The sequence below is a fragment of the Bombina bombina genome, chromosome 8 (assembly GCF_027579735.1).
Source record: "Bombina bombina isolate aBomBom1 chromosome 8, aBomBom1.pri, whole genome shotgun sequence".
Taxonomy (NCBI): domain Eukaryota; kingdom Metazoa; phylum Chordata; class Amphibia; order Anura; family Bombinatoridae; genus Bombina; species Bombina bombina.
The window spans coordinates 45369826-45396634 of record NC_069506.1 but is presented as its reverse complement, the minus strand read 5'-3'; the positions used below and the strand labels follow the sequence as shown (position 1 = coordinate 45396634).

Sequence of the window (26809 nt, the reverse complement as noted above, 5' to 3'; positions counted from 1 at the left end):
GTGGATTGGGGGTGTCTGAGTGTGCTGGGTCAGATTGCGGCCTTAAGGAGATTCACCGAACGCACTTCCCAGTTAAGTGCGACAAGAAGACCCACTCGCATGCCGAGCCGCTCCAGCTGCCTCGATGGAGGAGGAGGCAAATACAGGGGAGCCGCTGCGGTCCAACCTAGTGTCATTTAAGAGGTTGGGCACAGCGATAGATCAGAGTACTCTACTTAAATCTGCTGTCCTTGTCTGGAGGGAAGCGGCCGGCCTTCTGGTCTGGGGCAGCGGGACAGGCCCGCGTGAGCTACAGATAGGTGTTTGGACCGGCCCGGCTCAACATAGACAGATTCAGCTTAAGGTCTTGAGAGGGAGGCTGGATGCGGCTGAAATTTTTTTCCCATATGACCTGGGACTTACCGGACTCTTGAGAACCGGTGTCGGTTAGTGAAGAGGAACTATTTTATCTGCTGCTGACCTCAAGAATAAGTACATTAATGTGAACATTGACGACACGTAGTTCTTGATTTGAATTCCTTGCCTGGTCAGTTTGTGGAATGTACGAACATAAGAGACACATTTAAATATACATTTGTTTTTCCTATACATGCTCCTTGTGTTTGGTAAATTTTAAAAATGTGTGTTACAGACCGGGACAGGGATTTGATTTGAGTACAGTAAGCTGCATGATCTAGATGTTACCTTAGAGCAGAGTAAGGGTGTAAGGCAAGGATATATATTAGAGCTTTGCTTACCTCTATGTATATTAGTTTTCCATAATGGGTCTTACAATGATAAGTTAGCTTATACATGGCTCCACAACTAGTACCTGCTGTGTTGGTAATGCTAGCCCTGATAGGTGACAAAAATTAGACGTTTTAGAATTTTGTATATCCTGCTATAGTGTATTCTGTTCCGGAGCTGAATATATAATTTATGGCCTGAAGTGACAGCAGTCTCTATTAACATGGTACCCTTAGAGTGGGGACAGTATTATTTAATGGCTCCTGTATACATCAAGTCTAGCACTCTACACATTGCCCCTTATTGGACATATATAGGTTCAGGATGTATTCTCATGTTATTATATAGAAGATGTTGTGCCCGGTGGGCCATAGTCCAGTGTATTTCTTATTGCATGCACATATATCTTCAGGGATATGGGGATCCTGTTCCTATCAGACATAGTACCCAGAATACTGGCCTCAGTTATGTATACGGCTTTGAATGGAACCTATATCCGCTCCAGGTTTAATTCTTATTTACTTACTCTGCACATGGGTTTAGTTTTGCAAATGATGTTAGTTTTATAAATGCCTCTACTTGTTGCTTTGTATGCTAGGCTATATGTTTGTAAAAATATATGTGTAGGTGTGCGCAAGTGTATGGATGCGTGTGTCGTGAACACTGTTCAGCATTTCTACCGTACTAAACATGCGGTTTGACACTATGCAGAGTATTTTGTTAGCATAAGGTTATAATAGGAGTTAAATACATAATATGGGTTAGTTAATGGTTGTAGGGGATGCCCAGGATATCTGTCACAAAATATTATCTCATACTCCATAAGACTTCTTATGACAAAACATGTATTTAAGATTATAGCTCTTGAATGTCTTACATATAACACAAAAGAGAATATCTCTATATTTAAAGGGACCTTTGAGGGCCAGTGGAGCTATAACCCCTACATGTACCTCCAATTACTTCCCACCACATGTGGTCTAAGACAGGCTAAATCCTGTCAATTGAGGTATGCTTCATCCATATTCCTGAATATCTTGAGGGGGTTTTGTGACAAAAAATATATAAGCTACCCTATTACTTTAAAAATAAGGTTTGTCAATTGAGATCAGAAATGGTCTCCTTCAATAATAGCACTGTTTCTATTACCTATCAATACTATAGATCTACCTGGAGTTGGCTCGTCCATATATGTATATCATAAGCTTGTGTACTAGTTATAGTGTGAGGATCGAGCTCACTCCGGGGGATACCTAATTCGACTTCTATCTGATCATTTTCAAGTGTCATGTTATTTAGTTATAAGTTTTGTTGAATATATCAAGGACAATTACAAGCCTGCAGATGTTACGAATTGGTTAATGAAATTAGGCTTACACTAAGATGGTTGTTTTAATTTGTGTTATTTGTCCTATTAAAAATGCACTTATGTAAAATGAGGTAATATCCATGGCTAGAAAATATACCTTGTACAGATGTGAAGACATGCTTGTTTAATCCACCATGTAATTCCTGATGTATGTCAAATGGGCATGTTGCCATGATGATTCTTTTTGAAATTGTATTTTTGCTTGCCATATTACCACAATAAAAAATAATTAAAAAAAAAAAAAAAAAAAAAAAATTGGAGGGTCTCATTAAGAAAATGTTTATACATCAAGGTTTTATTCTCCAGCCTCTTGCATGCATTGCCCCAGTTACTGCTGCAGCGGCTTTTTGGTTTGAGTCTCTTGAGGAGGCTCTACAGGTAGAGACCCCACTAGACGATATTCTAGACAGGATTAAAGCTCTTAAGTTAGCTAACTCCTTTATTTCTGATGCCATTTTTCATTTAGCCAAGCTAACGGCTAAGAATTCAGGTTTTGCCATTTTGGCGCGTAGGGCACTAAAGCTTAAGTCCTGGTCAGCAGACGTTACTTCAAAGTCTAAGCTTCTTAACATCCCCTTCAAGGGACAGACCCTATTCGGGCCTGGTCTGAAGGAGATCATTTCTGATATTACTGGAGGAAAAGGTCACGCCCTTCCTCAGGATATGTCCAATAAGTTAAGGACCAAACAGAATAATTTTCGTTCCTTTCGAAACTTCAAGAGTGGTGCAGCTTCAGTTTCCTCTAATGCAAAACAAGAGGGAAATTTCGCCCAGTCCAAGCCAGTCTGGAGACCTAACCAGGCTTGGAACAAGGGGGAAGCAGGCCAAGAAACCTGCGGCTGCCTCTAAGAGAGCATGAAGGAGTAGCCCCCGATCCGGGACCGGATCTAGTAGGGGGCAGACTTTCTCTCTTCGCCCAGGCTTGGGCAAGAGACGTCCAGGATTCCTGGGCATTAGAGATTGTTTCCCAGGGATATCTTCTGGACTTCAAAGCTTCATCTCCAAAGGGGAGATTTCATCTCTCACAATTATCTGTAAGCCAGATAAAGAGAGAGGCATTCTTACGTTGTGTTCAAGACCTACTGGTTATGGGAGTGATCCACCCAGTTCCAAGGGAGGAACAGGGGCAGTGCTTCTATTCAAATCTGTTTATAGTTCCAAAAAAAGAGGGAACTTTCAGACCAATCTTGGATCTCAAGATCCTAAACAAATTTCTCAGGGTCCCATCCTTCAGGATGGAGACTATCCGAACCATCCTCCCTATGATCCAGGCGGGTCAATATATGACTACCGTGGACTTAAAGGATGCTTGTCTCCACATTAAGATTCACAGAGATCATCATCAGTTCCTCCGGTTCGCCTTCTTAGACAGGCATTACCAGTTTGTGGCTCTTCCCTTCGGGTTAGCCACGGCACCAAGAATCTTTATGAAGGTTCTAGGGTCCCTACTGGCAGTTCTAAGGCCACGGGGCATAGCAGTGGCTCCTTACCTAGAAGACATTCTGATACAGGCGTCGACTTTTCAAATCTCCAAGTCCCATACGGACATTGTTCTGGCCTTTCTGAGGTCTCACGGGTGGAAGGTGAACGAAGAAAAGAGTTCTCTCTCCCCTCTCACAAGAGTTTCCTTCCTAGGAACACTGATAGATTCAGTAGAAATGAACATTTTTCTGACAGAGGTCAGGTTATCAAAGCTTCTAACTTACTGCTGTGCTCTTTATTTCACTTCTTGGCCGTCAGTGGCTCAGTGTATGGAAGTAATCGGCCTAATGGTAGTGGCAATGGACATAGTTCCGTTTGCCTGCCTACATCTCAGACCACTGCAACTTTGCATGCTCAATCAGTGGAATGGGGATTACACAGATTTGTCCCCTCTGCTAAATCTGGATCAAGAGACCAGGGATTCTCTTCTCTGGTGGTTATCTCGGGTCCATCTGTCCAGGGGAATGAGTTTCCGCAGGCCAGAGTGGACTATAGTGACGACAGATGCTAGCCTTCTGGGCTGGGGCGTGGTCTCAGGAGGAAGCCCTCCTTCCGATAAACATTCTGGAACTGAGAGCGATATTCAATGCTCTTCAGGCTTGGCCTCAACTAGCTGCGGTCAGGTTCATCAGATTTCAGTCGGACAATATCACGACTGTAGCCTATATCAATTATCAGGGGGAACAAGAAGACCCCTGGCAATGTTGGAGGTTTCAAAGATACTTCTATGGGCAGAGGTTCACTCTTGCCATCTCTCAGCTATCCATATCCCAGGAGTAGAGAACAGGGAGGCAGATTTTCTAAGTCGGCAGACTTTTCATCCGGGGGAGTGGGAGCTCCATCCGAAGGTATTTGCCCAGCTGATTCAACTATGGGGCAAACCAGAACTGGATCTAATGGCGTCTCGTCAGAATGCCAAGCTTCCTTGTTACGGGTCCAGGTCAAGGGATCCCCAGGCAGCGCTGATAGATGCTCTAGCAGTGCCCTGGTCCTTCAGCCTGGCTTATGTGTTCCCACCATTTCCTCTACTCCCTCGTCTGATTGCCAAGATCAAGCAGGAGAGAGCTTCTGTGATTTTGATAGCACCTGCGTGGCCACGCAGGACTTGGTATGCAGATCTGGTGGACATGTCATCCCTTCCACCATGGACTCTGCCGCTGAGGCAGGACCTTCTACTCCAAGGTCCTTTCAAACATCCAAATCTAATTTCTCTGCGACTGACTGCTTGGAGATTGAACGCTTGATTTTATCAAAACGTGGTTTCTCCGAGTCGGTCATTGATACCTTAATTCAGGCTCGAAAGCCTGTCACCAGGAAAATCTATCATAAGATATGGTGTAAATATCTTCATTGGTGTGAATCCAAGGGTTACCCATTGAGTAAAGTCAGGATTCCTAGGATATTATCCTTTCTCCAAGAAGGATTGGAGAAGGGATTGTCAGCTAGTTCCTTAAAGGGACAGATTTCTGCTCTGTCTATTTTTCTGCACAAGCGTCTGGCAGATGTTCCAGACGTTCAGGCGTTTTGTCAGGCTTTAGTTAGAATCAAGCCTGTGTTTAAATCTGTTGCTCCACCATGGAGTTTAAATTTAGTTCTTAAAGTTCTTCAAGGGGTTCCGTTTGAACCTCTGCATTCCATAGATATCAAGCTTTTATCTTGAAAAGTTCTGTTTTTGGTAGCTATCTCTTCGGCTCGAAGAATTTCAGAGTTATCTGCCTTACAGTGTGATTCCCCTTATCTGATCTTCCATGCAGATAAGGTAGTTTTGCGTACCAAACCTGGGTTTCTTCCTAAGGTGGTATCTAATAGGAATATCAATCAGGAGATTGTTGTTCCGTCACTGTGTCCTAATCCTTCTTCAAAGAAGGAACGTCTATTACACAATCTTGACGTGGTTCGTGCTTTAAAGTTTTATTTACAAGCTACTAAGGATTTTCGTCAAACATCTGCATTGTTTGTTGTCTACTCTGAACAGAGGAGAGGCCAAAAGGCTTCGGCATCTTCTCTTTCTTTTTGCTTGAGAAGCATAATCCGTTTAGCTTTTGAGACTGCTGGCCATTCCTCAAAGAATTACAGCTCATTCTACTAGAGCGGTACCTTCCACATGGGCTTTTAAAAATGAGGCCTCTGTTGAACAGATTTGTAAGGCGGCGACTTGGTCTTCGCTTCATACTTTTTCTAAATTCTACAAATTTGATACTTTTGCTTCCTCGGAGGCTATTTTTTGGGAGAATGCCTTCAGTTTAAGTTCCTGCCTTGTCCCTCCCTTCATCCGTGTCCTAAAGCTTTGGTATTGGTATCCCACAAGTAATGGATGAACCCGTGGACTGGATACACCTTACAAGAGAAAACAAAATGTATGCTTACCTGATAAATTTCTTTCTCTTGTGGTGTATCCAGTCCACGGCCCGCCCCTGTCACTTTAAGGCAGGTGTTTTTTATTTTTAAACTACAGTCACCACTGCACCCTATAGTTTCTTCTTTTTCTTGCTTGTCTTCGGTCGAATGACTGGGGGTGGCAGTTAGGGGAGGAGCTATATAGACAGCTCTGCTGTGGGTGTCCTCTTGCAACTTCCTGTTGGGAAGGAGAATATCCCACAAGTAATGGATGAACCCGTGGACTGGATACACCACAAGAGAAAGAAATTTATCAGGTAAGCATAAATTTTGTTTTATTTATATATATATATATATACACAAGATGGTGTTTCAGCGCCACATGCAGAGTATGGAACTCGCAGTAATGGACTATTGTGGGGTAAAACCCCAGTTGCAAAGAACTTACTTGAGAAAACCTCAATCCATATGAGGTAAGTTGCCGCAGTGTGTGAATAGAGCAGTGCTCTCTTCGTACTCCTTTAGAAGATCCTAGAGGAGAACAGGGGATGCAGCGTATCCACTCTATAGTGCCACTCCTGTAGTATGGTAGATCACTTATCCAGCACAGTCCTCACTTCTCAGAGTGCATGTAGTACATATGAAAAAAATATCTAACATTTAGTGAAGTATGAATTTATTGTAGAATATCAGTAAAACAAGTTAAAAAAGCACTCACAAACAAAACCTCAATCATATGAGGTAAGTAAAAGCAGATAAAAATAATTCCAGGTGAGTAAACCGATATAGTGAGTATTAACATTCAACCAGGAGTAAAAAGCACTCAATACACAAGTATACAAAGTCGCTGACGTGTTTCGAAGATAAACTTCTTCCTCAGAGGGATAAATATTGTGTGAATAATATAGAGTTTAAATTGCTGCGGCTCCAATCTGGTCCGGGAAGCGGAGAATATAATTGGTCCTAAGGCGGAGAACATGATTGGTCATACGTGGTCATGTGATGTCATCACGTGACCGAAACATCAGAATCCATGAAGCTTAAGGTGGAATATATAACATAAAAGATTGTAAGAGGTCACGTGATGCTGTCACATGATTGGGATGTCAGATTCTATAAGATTTAAGGTGGAATACTGCTTCACCTTCTCTTACCGTTTAGGATTAGTTATAATGCCGAACCCAGATGTTAAAGGGGGGCTATTAATTGTATGTCAGACCATCTTATTATGCTAAAAACATACATTAGTGTTTGAATCTTCCAGTATGTTATGCTGTTGATAGTATAAAGCTATAATCCTGTTAGTGATGAATACCAGATAATAAGTTTGTGATGATTATAGAAACATATGCAAACAATGCAATACAATGGTCATTATTTGAGAACAATCTAAAATATTTCCGTATTATAGCAATAAATAAACACAAAAAAAAACACTGGCTAAAATAATATATCTAAAAAAATATATATATTGTATGATTAACTAGTCTATTAGTGTATATTAAAAGTACATAAAAACAATAGCAGACAAAATTTAGTGGGTACATATTATTATTATTATTATTATTATTATTATCATTTATTTGTATAGCGCCGCCATATTGACTAAAGGTTAAAATAAGTTGATACATATAGCTCTATAGTATATTCAATTACTCCTGGACAATATACAATCCAAAAATAAATAATTGTGATTATGAAACAACAATAGTAGCACAGCAAAGAGATCTCTATTTGAAGATGTATATATCTATAAAGACACAATATTTATAACATTCCAGAACATAATTCTCTCATATATGTAGTCAATCTAATATAGATGGAAATAAGTGTGGATAAACATTATTTCACAGATGACATATGAAAAAAAAATCTGTAGAAATAAAGTTATACCAAAAAGGCTGCCAGATCTATATCCTTGTTGAGACTTTTGGTACCTTAGTTTCCAGGGTATGGATCCAGAAGGTCTCCCGTTTTTCTTAGGGTTAGTTCTCTATCCACCTTTTAGTTAGCTTTAATGAATTCTATAATTGTGGCTTTAAGGCATGAAGAATCTTTATTATGAAAATATTTGTAGTGAGCAGATATATTATGTGATTTTTCTCCATTTTCGATGTTGGTAATATGCACCAAGAGGCGTTTCTTATAGGGGCGGGTGGTGCGGCCCACATATTGTAGGCTACACCCACCAGAGTATTTATTTCCACTGTTTTACTGTTAGTGTTGAAAGTAATAATTTTAGTGGCTTTATTTCCTGAGTAATGATGGCTGCTATACAATTTGTCCTATTGCATTTGAAAAACCGCTTAGATTTCTTTTCCAGCCAATGTGTGCTAGTTTGATTATTCTTTATTTAACTCTGAGCCTAAATGGATTTAAAATTTCTGTTTTTCTTGAAAATTATCCTAGGTCCTATATCGATGATATCTTTTAAAAGCTCATCTTTCTTTAAGATATGCCAATGTTTGTTGAATATTCTCTTTATTTCATTGGCTCCCTCATTGTATGGGGTAATCATAGCGACTCCTTGTGTGGAATTCATATTTCCCTTTCTCGTTTTATTTTATCTATTTTTATCTTTATCTGTTTCAGCTTCAGAACCACAGTCCAGAAGGGATTTTCTATCTAACTTTATTGTGTTTTCATAAGCATTTTACATCACCTTGGTACAGCAGTTAGAGAGGAATTTTTCTTTTAAACTTGTTGCTTCTTTTTCAAAATTTTCCCATTTGGTACAGTTCCTCCTTAAACATTGGAACTGATCAAATGGGATATTTTTTATCCAACCCTGATGATGACAACTCTTTGCATTCAAATACCCGTTGTTATCTGTTCACTCCTTGCTGAATGTTAATACTCATTATACCGGTTTACTCGCTTGGAATTTTTTTTTATCTGCTTTTACTTACCTCATATGATTAAGGTTTTGTTTGTGAGTGCTTTTTTAACTTGTTTTACTGATATTCTACAATAAATACGTACTTCACTATATGTTAGTGATATATTTTTTTTACATGAACTACATGCACTACTACAGGAGTGTCACTATAGAGTGCATATGCTGCATCCTCTGTTATCCGTCTAGGATCTTCCATAGGAGTTCCAAGGGAGCACTGCTCTATTCACACACTGCGGCTTCTTACCTCATATGGATTGAGGTTTTCTCAAGTAAGTTCTTTGCTACTGGGGTTTTACCCCACAATATTCTATAACTGCGAGTTCCATACTCTGCATGTGGCTCTGAAACACCATCTTGTACTTTCATCCTTATCCTGTGAAGTTTTGGGAACCTTCACTACTCTCCTGTTCACCAGCTGCCCAGCATTTGGAATGGACTCTGTTTTTTCTTTGTGATATACACTTTCTAATATATATATATAGATATAGATATTTTTATTGTATTATACTTATTCTTGTTTTCACTTCAAAGTTCTACATTTTATTTAGCACAAATTATCATTGCTTATTACTAGTGCCTATGTTATTTAGGTTTTCATTTGTTTTTTGAAGTTTTATTATTTATTTCCTTCTTAATACAAGGAAAGCCAAGGCTTCATTCCTTGCTGTTGGGAAATACTGAACCTGGCCAGCAGGAGGAGACAGACACCCCATACAAAGACTCAAATACCTCTCCCACTTCCCCCATCCCCCAGTCATTCTTTGCTTTTCGTCACAGGGTCCCGTGAGGTGCGTACCCATCAGTCATCTCCATTGTCTCATGCAGCTTACCATAGCACGCCTGATCCTCCGTCTGGAGGGAGCCTTTTACCATCAGACTTTACTGCGCAGTTAAAGACGGTGGTGTCTGAGGCCCTTAGTGCTTTACTTCACCCTGCTAAGTGAAAGTGAAAGGTTAAACATAGCTCTCCGGTCCAGGGGACATCCAGTGATTTACTTGATTTTTCTGCCTTTCAGGTATCCCAGGATGGGTCACACCCTGAGTCTTCAGAGGGGGATATTTCTGGATCGGAGTCTGCTACCTCTAGGCCTCCGGCTGCGGAGGAGCTGACCTTTAGATTTAAAAATAGGCCAAGTTGCCTAATGAACCTTGATCCCTAAATTAGACAGAGTGTATGAGGGCAGGATAGCGCTGCTGACTTTTCCTGTACCCGTAAAAATGTGGAATATTATTAAAATCGAATGAGAGAGAATTGGATCTTCCTTTTCTCCTTTGTCTGCCTTTAAAAAAAATTATGGTCCCGGACTCTCAGCTAGATTTGTGGGGTTTTGTCCCTAAGATGGATGGTGCTATCTCAACGTTAGCTAAGCATACTACTATCCCTCTTGAGGATAGCTCATCTTTCAGAGAGCCGATAGATAAGAAAATGGAAACTTTTCTCAGGAAAATGTTTTAGCATACAGGATATTTATTTCAGTCGGCAGGGGCTCTTGCCTCGGTTGCTGGAGCCGCAGCCTACTGGTGCGACTCCTTAACGGAATTGATCAAGGTGGAGGGTCCCCTCGACATTATCCATGAAAGAATTAAGGCCTTGAGAATTGCTAATTCATTTATATGTGATGCAAACATGCAGATTATTCGCCTGAATGCTAAAATCTCTGGTTTCTCAGTTCAGACGCGTCGGGCGCTCTGGCTGAAGTCCTGGTCTGCGGACATGACTTCTAAGTCTAGACTATTTGCCTTCCCTTTTAAGGGAAACATTTTATTTGGTCCAGGCCTGGACTCCATTATCTCCATGGTTACAGGGTGCAAGGGTTTCTTCCTACAGCAGGATAAAAAGAACAAATCTAAGGAACAAGGATCTAATTTTTGTTCCTTTCATTCTGAGAAGTCCCAACGTCAGCAGTCCTCCTCTAAGCCCTAGCAAACCAAGAGCACTTGGAAGCCGGCTCAAATCTGGAATAAATCCAAGCAGAACAAGAAGCCTACCGAGAACAAGTCGGCATGAAGGGGCGGTCCCCGATCCAATACTGGATCTTTTAGGGGGCAGACTGTCGCTGTTTTCAGACTCTTGGTCCAGGGACATGCAGGATCCATGGGTCCTTGAGGTCATAGCTCAGGGATACAAGATGGGTTTCAAATCTCATCCACCCAAGGGCAGATTTCTCCTCTCAAGCCTATCTTTAAAACCAGAAAAGAGGGAAGCTTTTCTGGGGTGCGTGCAGGATCTGTCCTCCTTAGGAGTCATTTTCCTGGCCCCTGTCGCAGAAAGAGGTTTGGGGTACTACTCAAATCTGTTTGTGGTCCCAAAGATAGAGGGAACTTTCTGCCCAAATCTGGACCTAAAGTGCTTAAACAAGTTTCTAAATGTCTCCTCTTTGAAGATGGAGACAATAAGGCCCATTCTTCCTCTAGTTCAGAAAGGACAGTTAATGACCACTATAGATCTGAAGGATGCCTACCTTCCCATTCCAATCCACAGGGATCACTTCCAGTTCCTAAGGTTTTCATTCCTGGATCAGCACTTCCAGTTCATTGCACTTCCGTTTGGTCTAGATACAACCCCAAGAATCTTCACAAAGGTTCTGGGAGCTCTCCTGGCTGTCGCCAGAACCCAAGGTATAGCAGTAGCTCCCTACTTGGACGACATTCTGTTCAAGTGCCATCCTTTCGTCTAGCAGAGGACCATTCAGTTTCTCTTCTCTCTCTTCTTCAATCACATGGATGGAAAAAAAACTTAGAGAAGAGTTATTTCATTACAAGCACCAGGATAGAATTCCTGGGCACTATATAATAGATTCAGTATCCATGAGGATATTTCTGACCGACCAAAGATGGTGCAAGCTAGCTTTGGCATGTCTTGCCCTCAGGACCTCCTTAAGGCCATCTGTGGCTCAGTTTATGGAGGTAATTGGTCTCATGGTGTCCAGCATGGACATAATTCCTTTTGCTAGGTTCCGTCTTAGACGGCTACAGCTGTGCATGCTGAGGCAGTGGAACGGCGATCATTCGGATCTGTCTCAACAGATTTCCCTGGACAACCGGTTGAATCACTCTCTTCGTGGCTCTGTCCAGATCCTGAGGGACATCCTTTTTCAGACCATCCTGGGAGATTGTTACTATGGACACGAGCCTCTCAGAATGGGGAGCTGTTTGGGGTGCCAAGAAGGCACAGGGCCTTTGGTCACAGGAGGAACGCTCCCTCCCGATCAACATTTTGGAGCTTCGAGCAGTCTACAGTACTCTGAAGGCTTGGCCTTTTCTGGGTTTGTCCCAGTTTTTCAGATTCCAGTCAGACAATATAACCTCAATATCTTACATTAACCTTCAGGGGGGGGGGGCGAGAAGCTCCCTAGCAATGAGGGAAGTATCTCAGGTTATGGAATGGGTGGAGGCCCATAGCTGTTTGCTGTCAGTGATCCACATTCTGGGTGTGGACAACTGGAAAGCGGACTTTCTCAGCAGACAATCCTTTTATCCGGGGGGATGGTCTCTCCATCCCGAAGTGTTTGTGGAGATATGCTTCAGGTGGAGGACGTCTCTTCTCAATACCAAACTACCCAGATATGGGTCAAGGTCTAGGGATCCTCAGGTGGAGCTAATAGATGCCTTAGCGGTGCCTTGAAGGTTCAATCTAATCTACCTTTTTCCGCCTTTACCACTCCATCCTCGAGTAGTGGCCCGTTTCAAGCAAGAGCAAGCATCAGTAATTCTGATTGCTCCATCATATCATGGCCGCAAAGGATGTGGTTCATGGACCTAGTGAGAATGTCATCTTCTCCTCCATGGAGGTTGCCTTGTCGCAGAGATCTGCTGAAACAGGGTCCTTTTGTTCATCAAAATCTAGATTCTCTGAGGCTGACTGTATGGAGATTGAACACTTGGTCCAAGAGAGGGTTTTCTGAGAGTTATTGATACTCATTCAAGCTCGTAAGCCGCTTACTCGTCGCATCTATCATCAGGTGAGGAGAACCTACTTATCCTGGTGTGAAAAGCGTGGATTTCCTAGAGAAGGGTCTTTCGGCCAGTTCCCTGAGGGGAGAGATTTCGTCCTTGTCTGTTTTTACTGCACAAGAGGCTTTCCAAGCTTCCAGATGCTCAGTCCTTTTGTTAAGGTTCTGATTAGGATCATACCTGTATTCAGATCTTCGGCTCCCCCTTGGAGTCTGAATCTGGATCTTAAGGTTTTGCAACGGACTCCGTTTGAGCCTATGCATGATATCGATATTAAGTTGTTATCCTGGAAAGTTCTCTTTCTACTGGCTATTTCTTCAACACGCAGAGTATCTGAGATTTCCGCCTTACAATGTGAGCCTCCTTATCTGGTGTTCCATTGGGATAAGGGTGTCCTACGGACTAAGTTAAGGTTGTGTCAGACTGCGACATCAATCAAGAGATTGTGGTCCCTTCATTGTGTCCTAATACTTCCTCTCCGATGGAACATTTACTTTATAATCTGGATGTGGTTCTTGCCTTGAAGTTTTATCTTCAAGCTACTAAGTATTTTAGACAAGTTTCTTCCTTATTTGTGGTATATTCTGGGAAGCGTTAAGGGCCAGAAGGCCTCTGACTTCCTTATCCTTTTGGTTGAGGTGTCTTATCTGCTTAGCCTATGAGACAGGGGGACATAGACCTCCTCAGAGAATTATGGCTCATTCTACTAGAGCAGTGGCTTCCTCTTGGGCCTTTAAGAACAAGGCCTCTATGGATCAGATTTGTAAGGCAGCTACCTGGTCTTCCTTACACACTTTTTCTAAATTTTACAAGCAGCCTTCGGAAGAAAGGTTTTGCAGGCTGTGGTGCCCTCAGATTAGGGTCCGCCTCTCTTTTTGTCCCTCCCGTTTTTATTCAGTGTCCTCTATAGCTTGGGTATAAGTTTCCCAACAGTAAGAAATGAAGCTGTGGACTCTCCTTGTATTAAGAAGGAAAACATAAATTATGCTTACCAGATAATTTCCTTCTGTACAAGGAGAGTCCACAGCCCCCGCCCGTGTTCTCCGATGGGCTGCCCCCTAAATTATAATTTTTTTCTGGTACCTTTTATACCCTGATATTTCTCCTACTGTTCCTTGTTCCCTCAGCAGAATGACTGGGGGATGAGGGAAGTGGGAGAGGTATTTGGGCCTTTGGCTGGTGTCTTTGCCTCCTCCTGGTGGCCAGGCCCATATTTGGTTCAGCACCCTGGATAGCATTTGCTGATTGGTGGGTACATTTAGCCGTCAATCAGCATGCACAACCAAGGTGCTGAGACAAAAATGGGCCGGCTTCTTAGCTTAGATTCCGGCTTTTTCAAATAAAGATAGCAAGAGAATGAAGAAAAAATTATAGGAGTAAATTAGAAAGTTGCTTAAAATTGCATGCTCTAGATGAATCGTGAAAGAAAACATTTGGGTTAAGTATCCCTTTAATTTTAAAAATATTTGTTTTTCTGGATGATGTAAATAATTTTTAAAATAATATATTAATGTTTCAGTAAACTATTTTACTACTAGTTTGTTCTTAATGTGTCAGTTGCTTTAATGCATACCTATTTAAAGGGATATCAAGTAGGAATATTAAAATATTCTAATGCACTTGAACATTTTCTTATTGCTCTACTGCTTGTCTATAGTAGTGGGTTTAACCCTTGAAACCAGCTCTGGAACAGCAATACACTGCCCATCCTGAGCAGAAAACAGATGGTGATTAGTGGTGTTTATGCAGTAGATTGGCACTGTTTGGCTCTGGGGTCATATTCCGCTTTGAACCAGTAGTGAATTGCTGATCCACGGCTGCTTTTAATTATAAATGTAACCCCTTTACCTGGGGTCAAATACAAATTTCTTTGCCATCAATAGTCTAAAGATAAACTGCTGTGATGCATTAGGATGAGAAGTTATTGCACTATTATAGTATAATAAATACATTAGTGTTTGTTGCATGTTTGACATTAAAAAAGACAGTCTACTCCACAATTTTAAAAAGATAGATAATCCATTTATTACCCATTCCCCAGTTTTGCATAACCAACAGTTATATTTATGAACTTTTTACCTCTGTGATAACCTTGTTTCTAAACTTTTGCTGTCTGCCCCCTTATCTCGGTTCCTTTGACAGACATGCATTTTAGCCAATAAGTGCTAACTCGTAAATAACTCCACAGGAGTGACCACCGTGTTATCTATATGACACATAAACTAGCAGTGTCTGTCAAAATTCACTTCAAGGGCTTAGAAATTAGCATATGATACCACATTGATGTAGCTTTCCACAAAGAACACCAAGAGAAAAAAGCAAATTTGATGATGTCAATTGAAAAGTTGTTTAAAATTTGCATGCCCTTTCTGAATTATGAAAATTTAATTTTTACAAGACTGTCCCTTTAAGTTTACTTACATAGCACATTTTTATTACTCACCTGATGATTTTTTTTCTTGGTCTTAAAATATCATGTCGAGTTGAAGCTTTTTCTTCTTACCTACTTGCTTCTGTATGATTAACAAGGGATTATATGCTCTCTGTGTCTGATCTTGCTTCCATGTCAGACCAGTTGGTTGCTCTGCTGGATACTTGGATTTAGGAGCCATTCTCAATAAAAAGCTAAAAATAATACAAAAGAGAAATGTGTTGGAGCTGGGAACTGTAAAATACAAAAGAATATCCCCTGAGCTGCAAAACTTTATAGTTGATGTAAAGACAAAATTCACCCTTACAGATAATGAGAAAAAAAAAATCTACTGATTTAAAACCTGTTAAACTTTATGTTCAGATTTGTTACCCTATATACTGGCATGCTGGTTACAAGGTAGATAAAATAAATTAATTTGCAACCTGTCTTTTTAACCAGTATCTTATCTGCTGTTTTACATGCAGTCCTGTCCACATCATTGCAGATATATAAATCAACTATTTTAAAAGGGACGTTACACTCAAAATGTAATTTCTAATAAATTGTGTAATTTCCAGTAAAAAAAAAATGCAGTGCACTTTCATTATATATTTTGCCTGCTTTCTTATAATTTAACCAGAAATATATATTTTTCTCCAATTGCTCCCTAAAAGCGAGGAGAGCATCATGTAACCTTTTGTGTAGTTATTGCTTGATCAGTGCAGGAGTTCATATATATCTGTTTCTAAGCAAATATGAGAGAAAAGCTCAAGTGAGTTTTCAAGAGAATGTCCCTTAAATGCAAATCATTTCAAGTGTTTTATCAAAATCACAGTTCTAATTGTCTTCAAAACACATACCCATATATAATAGGCTTATTACATCAAAGCAAATATATATATATATATATATATATATATATATATATATATATATATATATATATATATATATATATATATATATATATTATTAATTTTTTATTTTTTTTAAGGTTCCCAGCATATAGCCATAGATAAATCTAATTTCCCTTTAAAACCCTTGGATTAATATTACTATTTTTTTTAAAATGCAAATAAAAAGAACCTTCTGTATAAAAAATGTGCTAGCCACCTTACCATTTATGCTAGCATAGCTTTATGGAGTTTCCTGTCTTTATCGTTAGGGTAGTTTATCTCCTTTCACCACTCTACCATCAATTGTATTTAGTCTTACTATCTCTCCCTTACTTTTTCTGCTCTCAGTGATATATCTCAATCACCATTTTTCGCACCTACCCCCCGCAGCTCGCCTCTGGCGGGCTGAATTCCCCTGGCAGAATTCAGCATTGCAAACGAGCGCTATTTTGCATTGGAGTGCAATCCCGCCCACGCACAGCCAATCCATGCGCGGACAGGAGCTGTTAATGTCCCCGGTCGGACTAGACCACGGAGATTACATTTTTGCCACTTTAGAGGTGGTGAAAGATTAGGGAAGCAGCGGTCTGATGACCGATGCTTGTTAAATACGGTATGCAGCTGTAGGGGGTCGAAAGGCTTGCAAAGTCTTTGATAAATCGACCCCTTAGGTTTTTTTTTATCCTAAATTTGAGTTTTTTAAGCTATGATTTTTTTTGACCTTGTAGCATGTGCTACTTTTCTTAGAAACTATATTGGTTTCCTTTTTAACTTTTTACAAGCATGTGTTATTGCATTTTTCCATTACTGTTCTTTCACTCCTGTTTTTTCACACACACAAACACACAATATTTATTGAAATAAATATTTTATCAGTAATTTGCATATATGTACTAGTATTTGTGTGTATGGTAAATGTATGTATCTGTGAAGTGTGTTAAACTTATATCTCAATAGAAAATCATAGTTTAAATGTTTGTGAACAAACTATTATTTCAGCTTAGTGGTCAAGCGATAGCTGACATGAGTTTTTCTGTGCACCCCTTTTGAAGTCTATTATGCGAGAGATTTTGCGCACCCTCGCTATTTGATAGTGCACACTACACTTTTTGCTTGAGTGCTAACATATTACTTTTAAGTAGTTAAATGAGTGGAAAAATATTATCACTGTTTATTTATCTTAATGGGAACTAAATGGTAGATAGAATGATACATTTAAATTACATATTAGTCTGAGAATAACATGTAGATGTATTTTTTTAAAGTTTTATTAGCTGTTTAAACATTGTCAAAATAAGTGTAAAGTATTAGTGTCTATAAAACAATGGGAGTTGTCATGTTGTAACTTACTTTAGAAAACAAGAGGTTTGCAACCGCACTACACAAATATGTGGGGAGTGCCAATAACTATGTACTATCGGTCAAGGAGTAGATATAGGCTGGAGTGCTTATGCATAAATCAAAGTTTAAAGAGGCTTAAGTCAAAATAGAAGATTTTTGACTAGGTACTGAATGCATATATTTAGAACTTACTCTCCCCAGTGTATGGTTTGAGACCTGGGATAGGAATGGAGTAAGGGTAGAGCACAAATTTATTTAAAATCTAACTTTTATTTCAACACTTAAAACAAAATTACACATACAAATTTAAAAACACAAACTAGCATAGAACATGGCTCAGAGGGGGACTGGGCAATAGAATTGATTCTGGGTAGTAGAGGATTGAGGTTGGGAAAACTTGCTTGTACTAGGGTATCTAATTATAGTAATATAGATATTTATATGCAACAATTTATATGCCTACATGTCATGTATATATTCGATTTTTGTAGAACTGAGGTGATTTAATTGTATCTGAGTAAGGTGAAAAACCAATCGATATTCTGTATCAGAATTATGTAAATAATGATTTCAACCTCTCTGATGTTACAGAACTTTGTTAGAGTATAGAATTGTTATAATTGGGTTAGTTGTTGTTTAGAAAGCTATATTCAATTATCACTTTACTTGGACACAAAATTCTGTTGTTGTTCAAAATTTATAGATTTTGTAATTATCCCAATGTTATAACTTGAGCGCTTTTGAATATAACAAATTGTTGTATTTGTATTTGAGCTCTAGGAGAGTTACAAGTAATTGTATTAATTTGAGTAAATGCTTAATTTCTGTCTTTTCTGTGTTAGATATAATGATTCTGTGTGCATTTGAGAAATTCTTGTACCTGTTCTAATTTGTACGACAGTTACCATGTTTCCAAAATAATATCGTTCTCTTTATGAATGAACATAACTCATTGGTTTATTTAAGAACAGTAACCGTTAAATGTTGTTGATATTTATGAACAAAAATTGTTCATGTACCGTACTTTATTTTTAGTTACTATTCTTAGGTATAAGATTATCTAGCAGGCTTTAATTTGGTTTAATTTTATATGGTTAAGTAACCAATATACCAACCACAGTTTTATTGTGAACTTATTGTGAATGTTGTAACTTGTTACCTTCTCTGCTGTGGCCAATAAGGGAAAGTTATAAATAGGTCACTAGAGTGTGCAGCTAATGGCTGTGTGGAATATAACAGTGTTCTGCACTTCCATTTCTAACAGGAGCTGAAAAGCTCACAATTTCAGAATGGAATTATAGGAAAGGGGACAAAATAAATAATGAAAGGGGGCGGAGCTTAGCGTTGAAGGAGTTAGACATGTCTTTGAAGAGCTCCTGATCATTGCTAGATTCATGAGCTAATTATTGCCTTTTTCTGCAAATTCCCACATTGTCAAACTTGCTAAGGGACTCAGGGGCCTACAGTCTCTCTCTTCTGGCCTGCTGATGGGAATTTGACATGACTTTTCAGCAGCAAAACGGACTCACCAGCGGTGTGGCCTAGGGGACTTGCCAATGGCTTCTAGCTGAGTGAACTTGGACTGCTACATATCATACTTTCCAGCTGACTGGATTGCAAGCCCATTCTGGAGGGAACAACAAAGCTGACTGCAGCTACGGTGATTTTAATACCACCTTCACAGCCGCACACATGGATATCTTCCAACACCTACAAGTAGTCTTCACGAACTTTGAAGCGGCAATGCTTGGCCATATCCATACTCACTTTGTGATTACACTAAATGAGAAGCTGCCGATCAATGTTCCCTTGCCATCACTGCAATGGGGGTCGCCCATACTGCAAAGCAGAAGCGAGGTGCTGAGCGTGCTAAACCTATCTGGCCTAACCTGACCTTGTGGGATACGGATGCCCCGGGGGAGCTGATTTGAGATTTCCTATTTGGCGGGTCAGGAGATATAGCTAATGTGCATAATGACCTGCAAAACAATGCAACATCTCTATATAACGTGACAGGATCGGTGTTGAGAGGCCCCGACTTCTGCCCTGAAAAATGTCACATACCTGTTTGGGAGATAAGCATGGAGGAAATAACCCAACTTCTACACGGAAAGGAGAGATGGGTGGCAGCGACATCACTAACAGCTCATTCTTGTTGCAACACCAGGGACTCTGACCAGCAGCCATGGATAAACACATATGCAGCTCCTCACGCATGGAACAAACTTGCTGCCACACTCCTAATACAAACCAGCAGATGGGCTGGTGTGGGGTAGGCTGCTGAGTCCTAACCTGAGACTGTACTGTGGGATTATTGTAGATACCCTTTTAGTTTTAGACCTAAAAAAATGTTACGTAGCATCTTGAATTTAGTTTTGTTAATTAACAATTTATAATATGTACTCAGTTCATACTCCTTGTTCAAATTGCTCTGTTAGAATTAAGTTAGGGAGTTGGGCGGTAAATACTTTTGAGTCCAATGTCACTTATACTGCACCTGTAAGTGGGAGACAGAAAATAGATTAAGAAACCTTTGTATCAGCAGTACAATGCTCTACATTCTGATTGAGGGTTAAAGGGACAGTTTACTCAAAATGTTTCTCCCCTTTAATTTGTTCACAATGATCCACTTTACCTGCTGGAGTGTATTAAAGTGTTTACAAGTAGCTCCTTTACCCTTATATTGGCATTTGAAATTGTTGATTTAGCATGTGGTATCCCCACCTATTCTGAAAGTTTGTGGCCGCGCGTACCAGCTATAGATAAGCTTTGTAAACACAGCCATCAGAAGAAATTACACTCCCAGTGGGTTATAGAAGAGATAAGGTAATAAAATGTTGATTTTACATTGTTCTCTCAAAGTACTGGTGATTGTTTTAAGGACAGATATAAGATAAAGAAGCAGATATATGTACACAATGTGATACAGTAATGAGATCTGATTATATCTATAAGCTCAACCCATTTTATTAGGTTGTGGCTTCAAAACACAAAATCAGAGCTTTAATATACACAGCCTTAAAAGCTCATTTTCATACATTTTTTACTCTGCAGTTGGTAAAAAAAGCAATTGTAAACACATTAAGGGAAAAACTATTTTACAGTATACTGTCCCTTTAATTAACGTTAGGGTGAAGGCAAACTCTTTCTCTTTACTGCAGTGTACCATGTGCGGCTGAGATAGTAGAGCTCAATACACACAAAAAGAGTTTTGTTTTAAATGGCTGCAGGTGAGCACACAAATACTAGTATGAGAGGCTATTCTTTATTCAACATGGTCTTTATACTATATGATAGTTTAGTACAAGAGTGTCTCTCCATATATCAGATTTTTCTTATATATTGTTTAAACTGGCACATTTTGCTTAAACACATAGCACTCAAGAACCACATGCAAGGGACGCTCATCTATGCCTCCTTGCTGTAGTTTACTGGCTCAGACATTTAATCTAGCGAGATATCTTTAATGTTAAAGCTTTTCACATATCGATTGCAAACAAGATCTTAACTGAATCTCCCATTACTGTGTGTACATACAGGTCCATATAATGGATAGATATAATGATATGTTTATATAGATGTTAGACAAGACTGAAGGTGTGCTGCCTGCGGCCGGGGCGGCTAATCTCTGTCTCTGTCAGTGATTATTTTTATTCTTACCTTACCAATATCCAGGGACCTATTACCCTTTAATAGTTGAATATAGCTCCTAGTGTATAATAATACTATGATATATTTTATTATCCTATCCCATGCTAGTTCTGCTTGCTGATGATAATACCCTCTTTTCTTCTAGATATATAGGGTAGGCTGGCTCATATTTAACTTAGGTTCAATTTACCTATTTAATGATATACTGTGGAATTCAGATATGCCTCTCTCCATACCAACATCAGGAAATAGTTTTTGGGTCCCGTTAGCTTCAATTTATTTTAATTTAGATGTGACCTTGATAGCTTCTTAATCTGATATACAGAGTCCTTATTCTACCCATAGCGTAAACCAATAACACATAAGTTCTTATTTAGTAAAATATCCCCTGGTTTCTGGTTTATATGGCTGTCCGCTCCCAAAATATGTATCCACCGACTGTATCTCCCCTCACCCTTTCCCGCTCTGCATGTATGAGCGGGTCATATCCACTATCCCTTACCCGTCTTTGTCCAGTGGTGACAGAAACCCCTGGGGGGAGATACCTTATGTGCCCTTTTACCATATGGGTCCAGTGGTGATATATTCCTATACCAACCCGTTCTTAAACAAAAATAATGAAAGTATATTGCAGAGTTTTTTTTAATATATACTATTTATAAGTTTATTTTACCATGTCAATGTGTTTAATGTCTCTTTAAGTGGTTGCCCTTTACCTGCAATAAACCTCTGTCCATGGTGCTGAATCATAACTAAAAGATCTAAAAATAGATCACTCATAAATAAATTAACTTATTATTTTTACTATTATTATAACTACTATTACTATTAATAAGATTGCTGTCTGTTTAGGTTTTTAAGGTAGCGTGGCCTTAAAAAAACATCAGTATGCAGAACTGCATTTTTCTGATTGAATTTGACCAAATATTTATATATATTTTTAATTTTAATAATATATAGTACTTATATTTGAATGTAACTCCTTCTATTCTACATTTGTGTCACAAGGAAGCAGATACTGATGATAACCAAGGCACCCTTGGATTTGATGAATTCTGTGCATTCTATAAAATGATGTCTACAAGGAGAGATCTGTATCTACTTATGCTCACCTACAGCAACCACAAAGATCACTTGGATCCTGAGGACCTCAAGAGATTCCTAGAAATTGAACAGAAGGTACGTTGGGCAGAATAGCATTTAAAAACACTAATCCTCCCTTCCTATGGTGTATGTTTGTTAAAATGTAAAAATAGAAAGCCATTGGGAGTATCTGAGTACTTGAGAAGATATCCCTGTATAAGATCATGGCATGCACAAAAACAGTTGTAAGCCACTCAGTATACTGATGTAGAAAGTATAAAACTAGTATTTATTAGAAATGTTAATCTATGAAATGTGTGTGGAACACATAGTATCTCCGCAGGAGTTACAGCCAGATATGTTTTGCGCTATACTCAGCTTTTCTCAACTGCTGAACACAGCGCCAAATACTGTATTGTTTGGCTTTATTTCCTGCAGAGGTACTGTGTGTTCCTCACACATTTTATGTATTTTTAATGTTTCTAAAAATATTAGTTTTATATTTTCTGCATTACTATGCTTAGTGGCTTACAACTGCTGTTATCTTATATTTGGATTTCTGCTCAAGTACTCACAATGGCTTTCTATTTTTAAAATGATCACTAGTTAATCTTGTTTTGGCGGTTGGCTTGGATGGGACACCACACCATTGAGGGAGACACAGCGAGTTCTGTATTTCATGTAAGACTAGTTATATAGTGTAACATTGCTTCTGATTGAAAAAGTTTACACAGATTCTTCCATACCTCTGGATTATATTTGATATATTGCGTTCTAATTTAAAAATAGTTACATTGACCAAATCTAGATTGCAGTGTTCATTCACAAATCAACAGTACTATATATGATGGATCACTAGTGTAAGAAGCTTTTAAATGAAAAATAAGTGACAAAATAATACCATTGGTTAACTTTTGTTGTTTAAAGAAATATTAAATTTAGTGTCATTATTAAAAAAAATATGCCTATTGTAATAGTCAGTTGTAAATAAAAAATATACTTAATGAAAAAAAGTAGAATTGCTGCAATGCGCAATAACGTGTGTTCTATCACACAGGCATTTCAACTGAGTTATACTTTTGTGGAGCTCAGTAATTGCCTTTTTCCTTCCTTTCTGCAATTCGCTACAACAAACATTATCAACACATTTCATTTGATCAGAGTTGACATCTTGTGTAAAAATACAATTTTATGTAGAAACCAAAGGCTGCAAACTTTGTTTACAAATATTTTTCCATTTTGAAAACTTAATAGAAAGTAGTGTGTGTATGAATATATATATATATATATATATATGTGTGTATATATGCGTGTGTCTATGTATGTTTGTATGTATGTATATAAAGATATTGCTTAAAAAATCATCTAAATTTTCTGCCTTGATGATTTATTATACGTGAAGTATTTGTTATGAAAGTAAATGGGAGGTCTCAAAATCAAATTAAATTTAAATCCAGCTTTAAAGATGGATATCTTAAAAAAAAAATCAAAAAAAAAATCTGGATTTGGCTTTATCATCATTTAGTGTTTTCTTTCATTAGTTGGTGAGAGTCCACAAGTAGTCATATGTTGGAATTTTTCTCCTGACCACTAGGAGGAGGCAAACTACAGAGCTTTAAATCCCTCTCACTTTCCATGATCTTTTGTCTCATTGATCAAGAGGGATGTGCCCTTCTTTGCACACTTTTTCAAAGTTTTATCACTTTAATATGTATGCCTTTTCCTAGGTTGTTTTTTTAAACATTCTGTGGGCCATAGTACATTTTCAGTAACGTACCTGCCTTCACTGTTTCTCCCCCCATTTCATGGTGATTTCATGGGCTTTACTGCTGGGGTATGGGGTATAGATTTCCTCTTTTGATGGCTTGTGGACTCTTACCCTCCGATAAAATTCTTACCTGATAAATGAATTTCTTACATGATGGCGAGTGTCTATGAACCTTGCCCTTTCTTTTTGTTCAGGTGGAGGCAGTGTTTGTTTTGTACTTATTTTGCCCAGCTTTATATTTCCTGCTTTTCTGCTTTTCTGTTTTTCTCATCTACTTGGTTACATGCATGACTGAGGATCATCGGGAGTGGGCTGGATGTGAAGCTCTAGTGTGTTGGAGTATCTTTTGCCGCCTCCTAGTGGTCAGAAGGAAAATTCCTACACTTAATGACTTGTGGGCTCTCACCATCATGAAAGAAATAAATTTATCTGATACGAAAAAAAAATTATTGCTATTACTTAGTCCTTTACCATACTAATAACACAACCATGTTGATTATATTCTGTAACATTATCCAAAAGTGGTTCATTTTAAATTGCAGAGGTGTAAAATTGAACATCCCTTGGGCCTTACTTACAACATTAATTTTACAATACTGTTTATATTTTCTGTTATAATTGTACATGCTCAAAGCTCTCTCTCCCCTCTCTTTTTTGAGCAAATAAATTCTCTTTCTCTTAAAATAAAATACAAAATAAATTAGACATGTTAATATATTATTTTTATTTATTTATTTTTCATGTTAATATATTATTTTTGTATTGTGAGAAATCAAACCTTTTCAAGTGAATATGCACTCTTGAAATCATAATAAAGTATACAACACAAATATGCATGCTTGTAAATATATCCAAATTCTTAAAACTTGGGAAACGTATACTTTGAATTGGAAAAAACTTCACATATCAACTTGAAAGGAGTTAGTTTGGCTAGTACTAGAGAGACATCTACATTATTATTTTACACTACATACTGCAAATGCTTTTTTGAGCTCTGTTAATACTTTGGTGCAATATTTATTTCACACATGCAAGTTACGTTTTTTTAAAGAAAATGATTCATGCAAAAAAATAAACAAATATGAAGGCTTACAGCACTATTCCCTACTAATAAAACATAGCCTTTATTAATAAATTTAAAATTATTGACAGGCGGTAATGTCACATCTAATCACCCTGCTCACATACCACCCTCCCACTGGGTAAGGTTATATAGTACTGAAAAAAGCAGAGAGAATAAGAAAATAAACAGAAAAAGTTAACCCTTTCATGCCGGGGTTAAAGTGTCTACATCGGAACAACTGTTCCGATGTAAACAATTTGAAATCTCGCAATCGTGCAAGTGATCACGAGATTTTAATGATGGGATCGCGTCAGGGGGCATCCCTATGATGCTAGGCACGCTTTCCAGACCGCGATAACATCATAAAAGCGCCAGTGGCTTCAGGAAAGCCACCCGGTTAGGACGTTGTATATCGTCCATCGGTGTTAAAGCCCAGAAAAATTTGGACGGAATACAATGCCGTAACGGCGTTAAAATGTTAAAAAAGGAAAGCATCACACTAATCCCAGAGTCCTGGCCGCACTATCTATTCTAACTTGCCTCTCTACTATCCCACCTGATGCCGATGTTCCAGTATATTGGTCAGGACTCTTTGGGAGTAGTGTGATTCTTTCTCTTTTAACTTTTTCGGTTTATTTTCTTATTCCCTCTGCTTTTCTCTGTACTACATAACCTTACCCAGTGGGAGGGTGGTATGTTAGCAGGGTGATTAGATGTGATATTACCTTCTGTCAATTATTTTAATTTATTAATTAAGGCTATGTTAGTAGGGAATAGTGCTGTAAGCCCCATTCTTTCAATTATTTGGTATTATTTTTTTTTTATTTTTTTGGAGGATAAGCACCTTATCTCATAGAAATTATTTTATTTGATCATTTTTACTTTTGGATTGTAGTGCCTGTTAGCTCTTATCTGTTAATTAAATATCTGTTGGCATCAGAGATGATAAAGAAAACCTTCTTAAAATTGCAATAAATATCAAAACAATATACATTGTCCATTCTAAAACACATATTTTCCAATACAAATTATCAGTAAACATAATAGTTTTTAATGTGTTTACTAATACAGCATTATCTACCTTTTTATCTTTAATAAACCAAAGTTTTGTAAACATACAGTATAATCAAGCAACATATTAGGTCTGTCTTATTAACAGGACCACAATTTTCATAATATTGAAAGCTATCTATGTGCACCTCCATTGGTTGCAAATTGATAAACCTACATACTAATGTAAATTTTAGGGGTAGGTATTTCATTTCACTTGCTATATTGCAATTGAGTGATTTTGAAAAGACTGATAAACCTTGATGTTCCTAGACTAACATTTTTGGTGGTAAAAATGATTACCACCAATTAATTCAGTGGAAATGCATAAGCTATAAATGTACAATAAAAATACAATAATCTAATTATCACTAGAATTTTTTTCTTTCTAAGAAATATCAGATTGCTTCTATTTCCCTGCCCACTATATCATGTGACCACTATAAGCCAATTACAGACTGATATGTGTATACACTGTAAACTCTTGTTCAGCAGTAGCTGGTGCTTCAGAAAATGTGCATATACAAAGACTGAGCCCAAATGACTAGTGGAAGTAACCTTGGAAAGTGTTTTTGACATTGCATGCTCTATCTGAATCATGAAAGTTCAATTTTGACTTTACTGTCCCTAACAATGTTGCATGGCAGTAGAACTAATTATCCCCTTTCTATTCATGCCAAAATCAAACCTTTCTCTGCTTTATAAAACTCTCCATGTTCTGGACTAGCCTGGCAAGTTCAAGTCAATTGGTACATTTTGAGGTCAGTGTTTGATTTA

General features: G+C 38.4%; 1 protein-coding gene across 1 annotated transcript in view; it reads left to right on the top strand.

Moving 5' to 3' along the window:
* Positions 1-26809, top strand: part of PLCH2 (phospholipase C eta 2) — a 974668-nt gene that overhangs the window by 673323 nt on the left and 274536 nt on the right. Inside the window, exon 6 of the mRNA XM_053690349.1 lies at positions 22077-22247. Coding sequence (XP_053546324.1) covers positions 22077-22247 — 171 coding nt within the window. The remainder of the gene's footprint in view (positions 1-22076; positions 22248-26809) is intronic.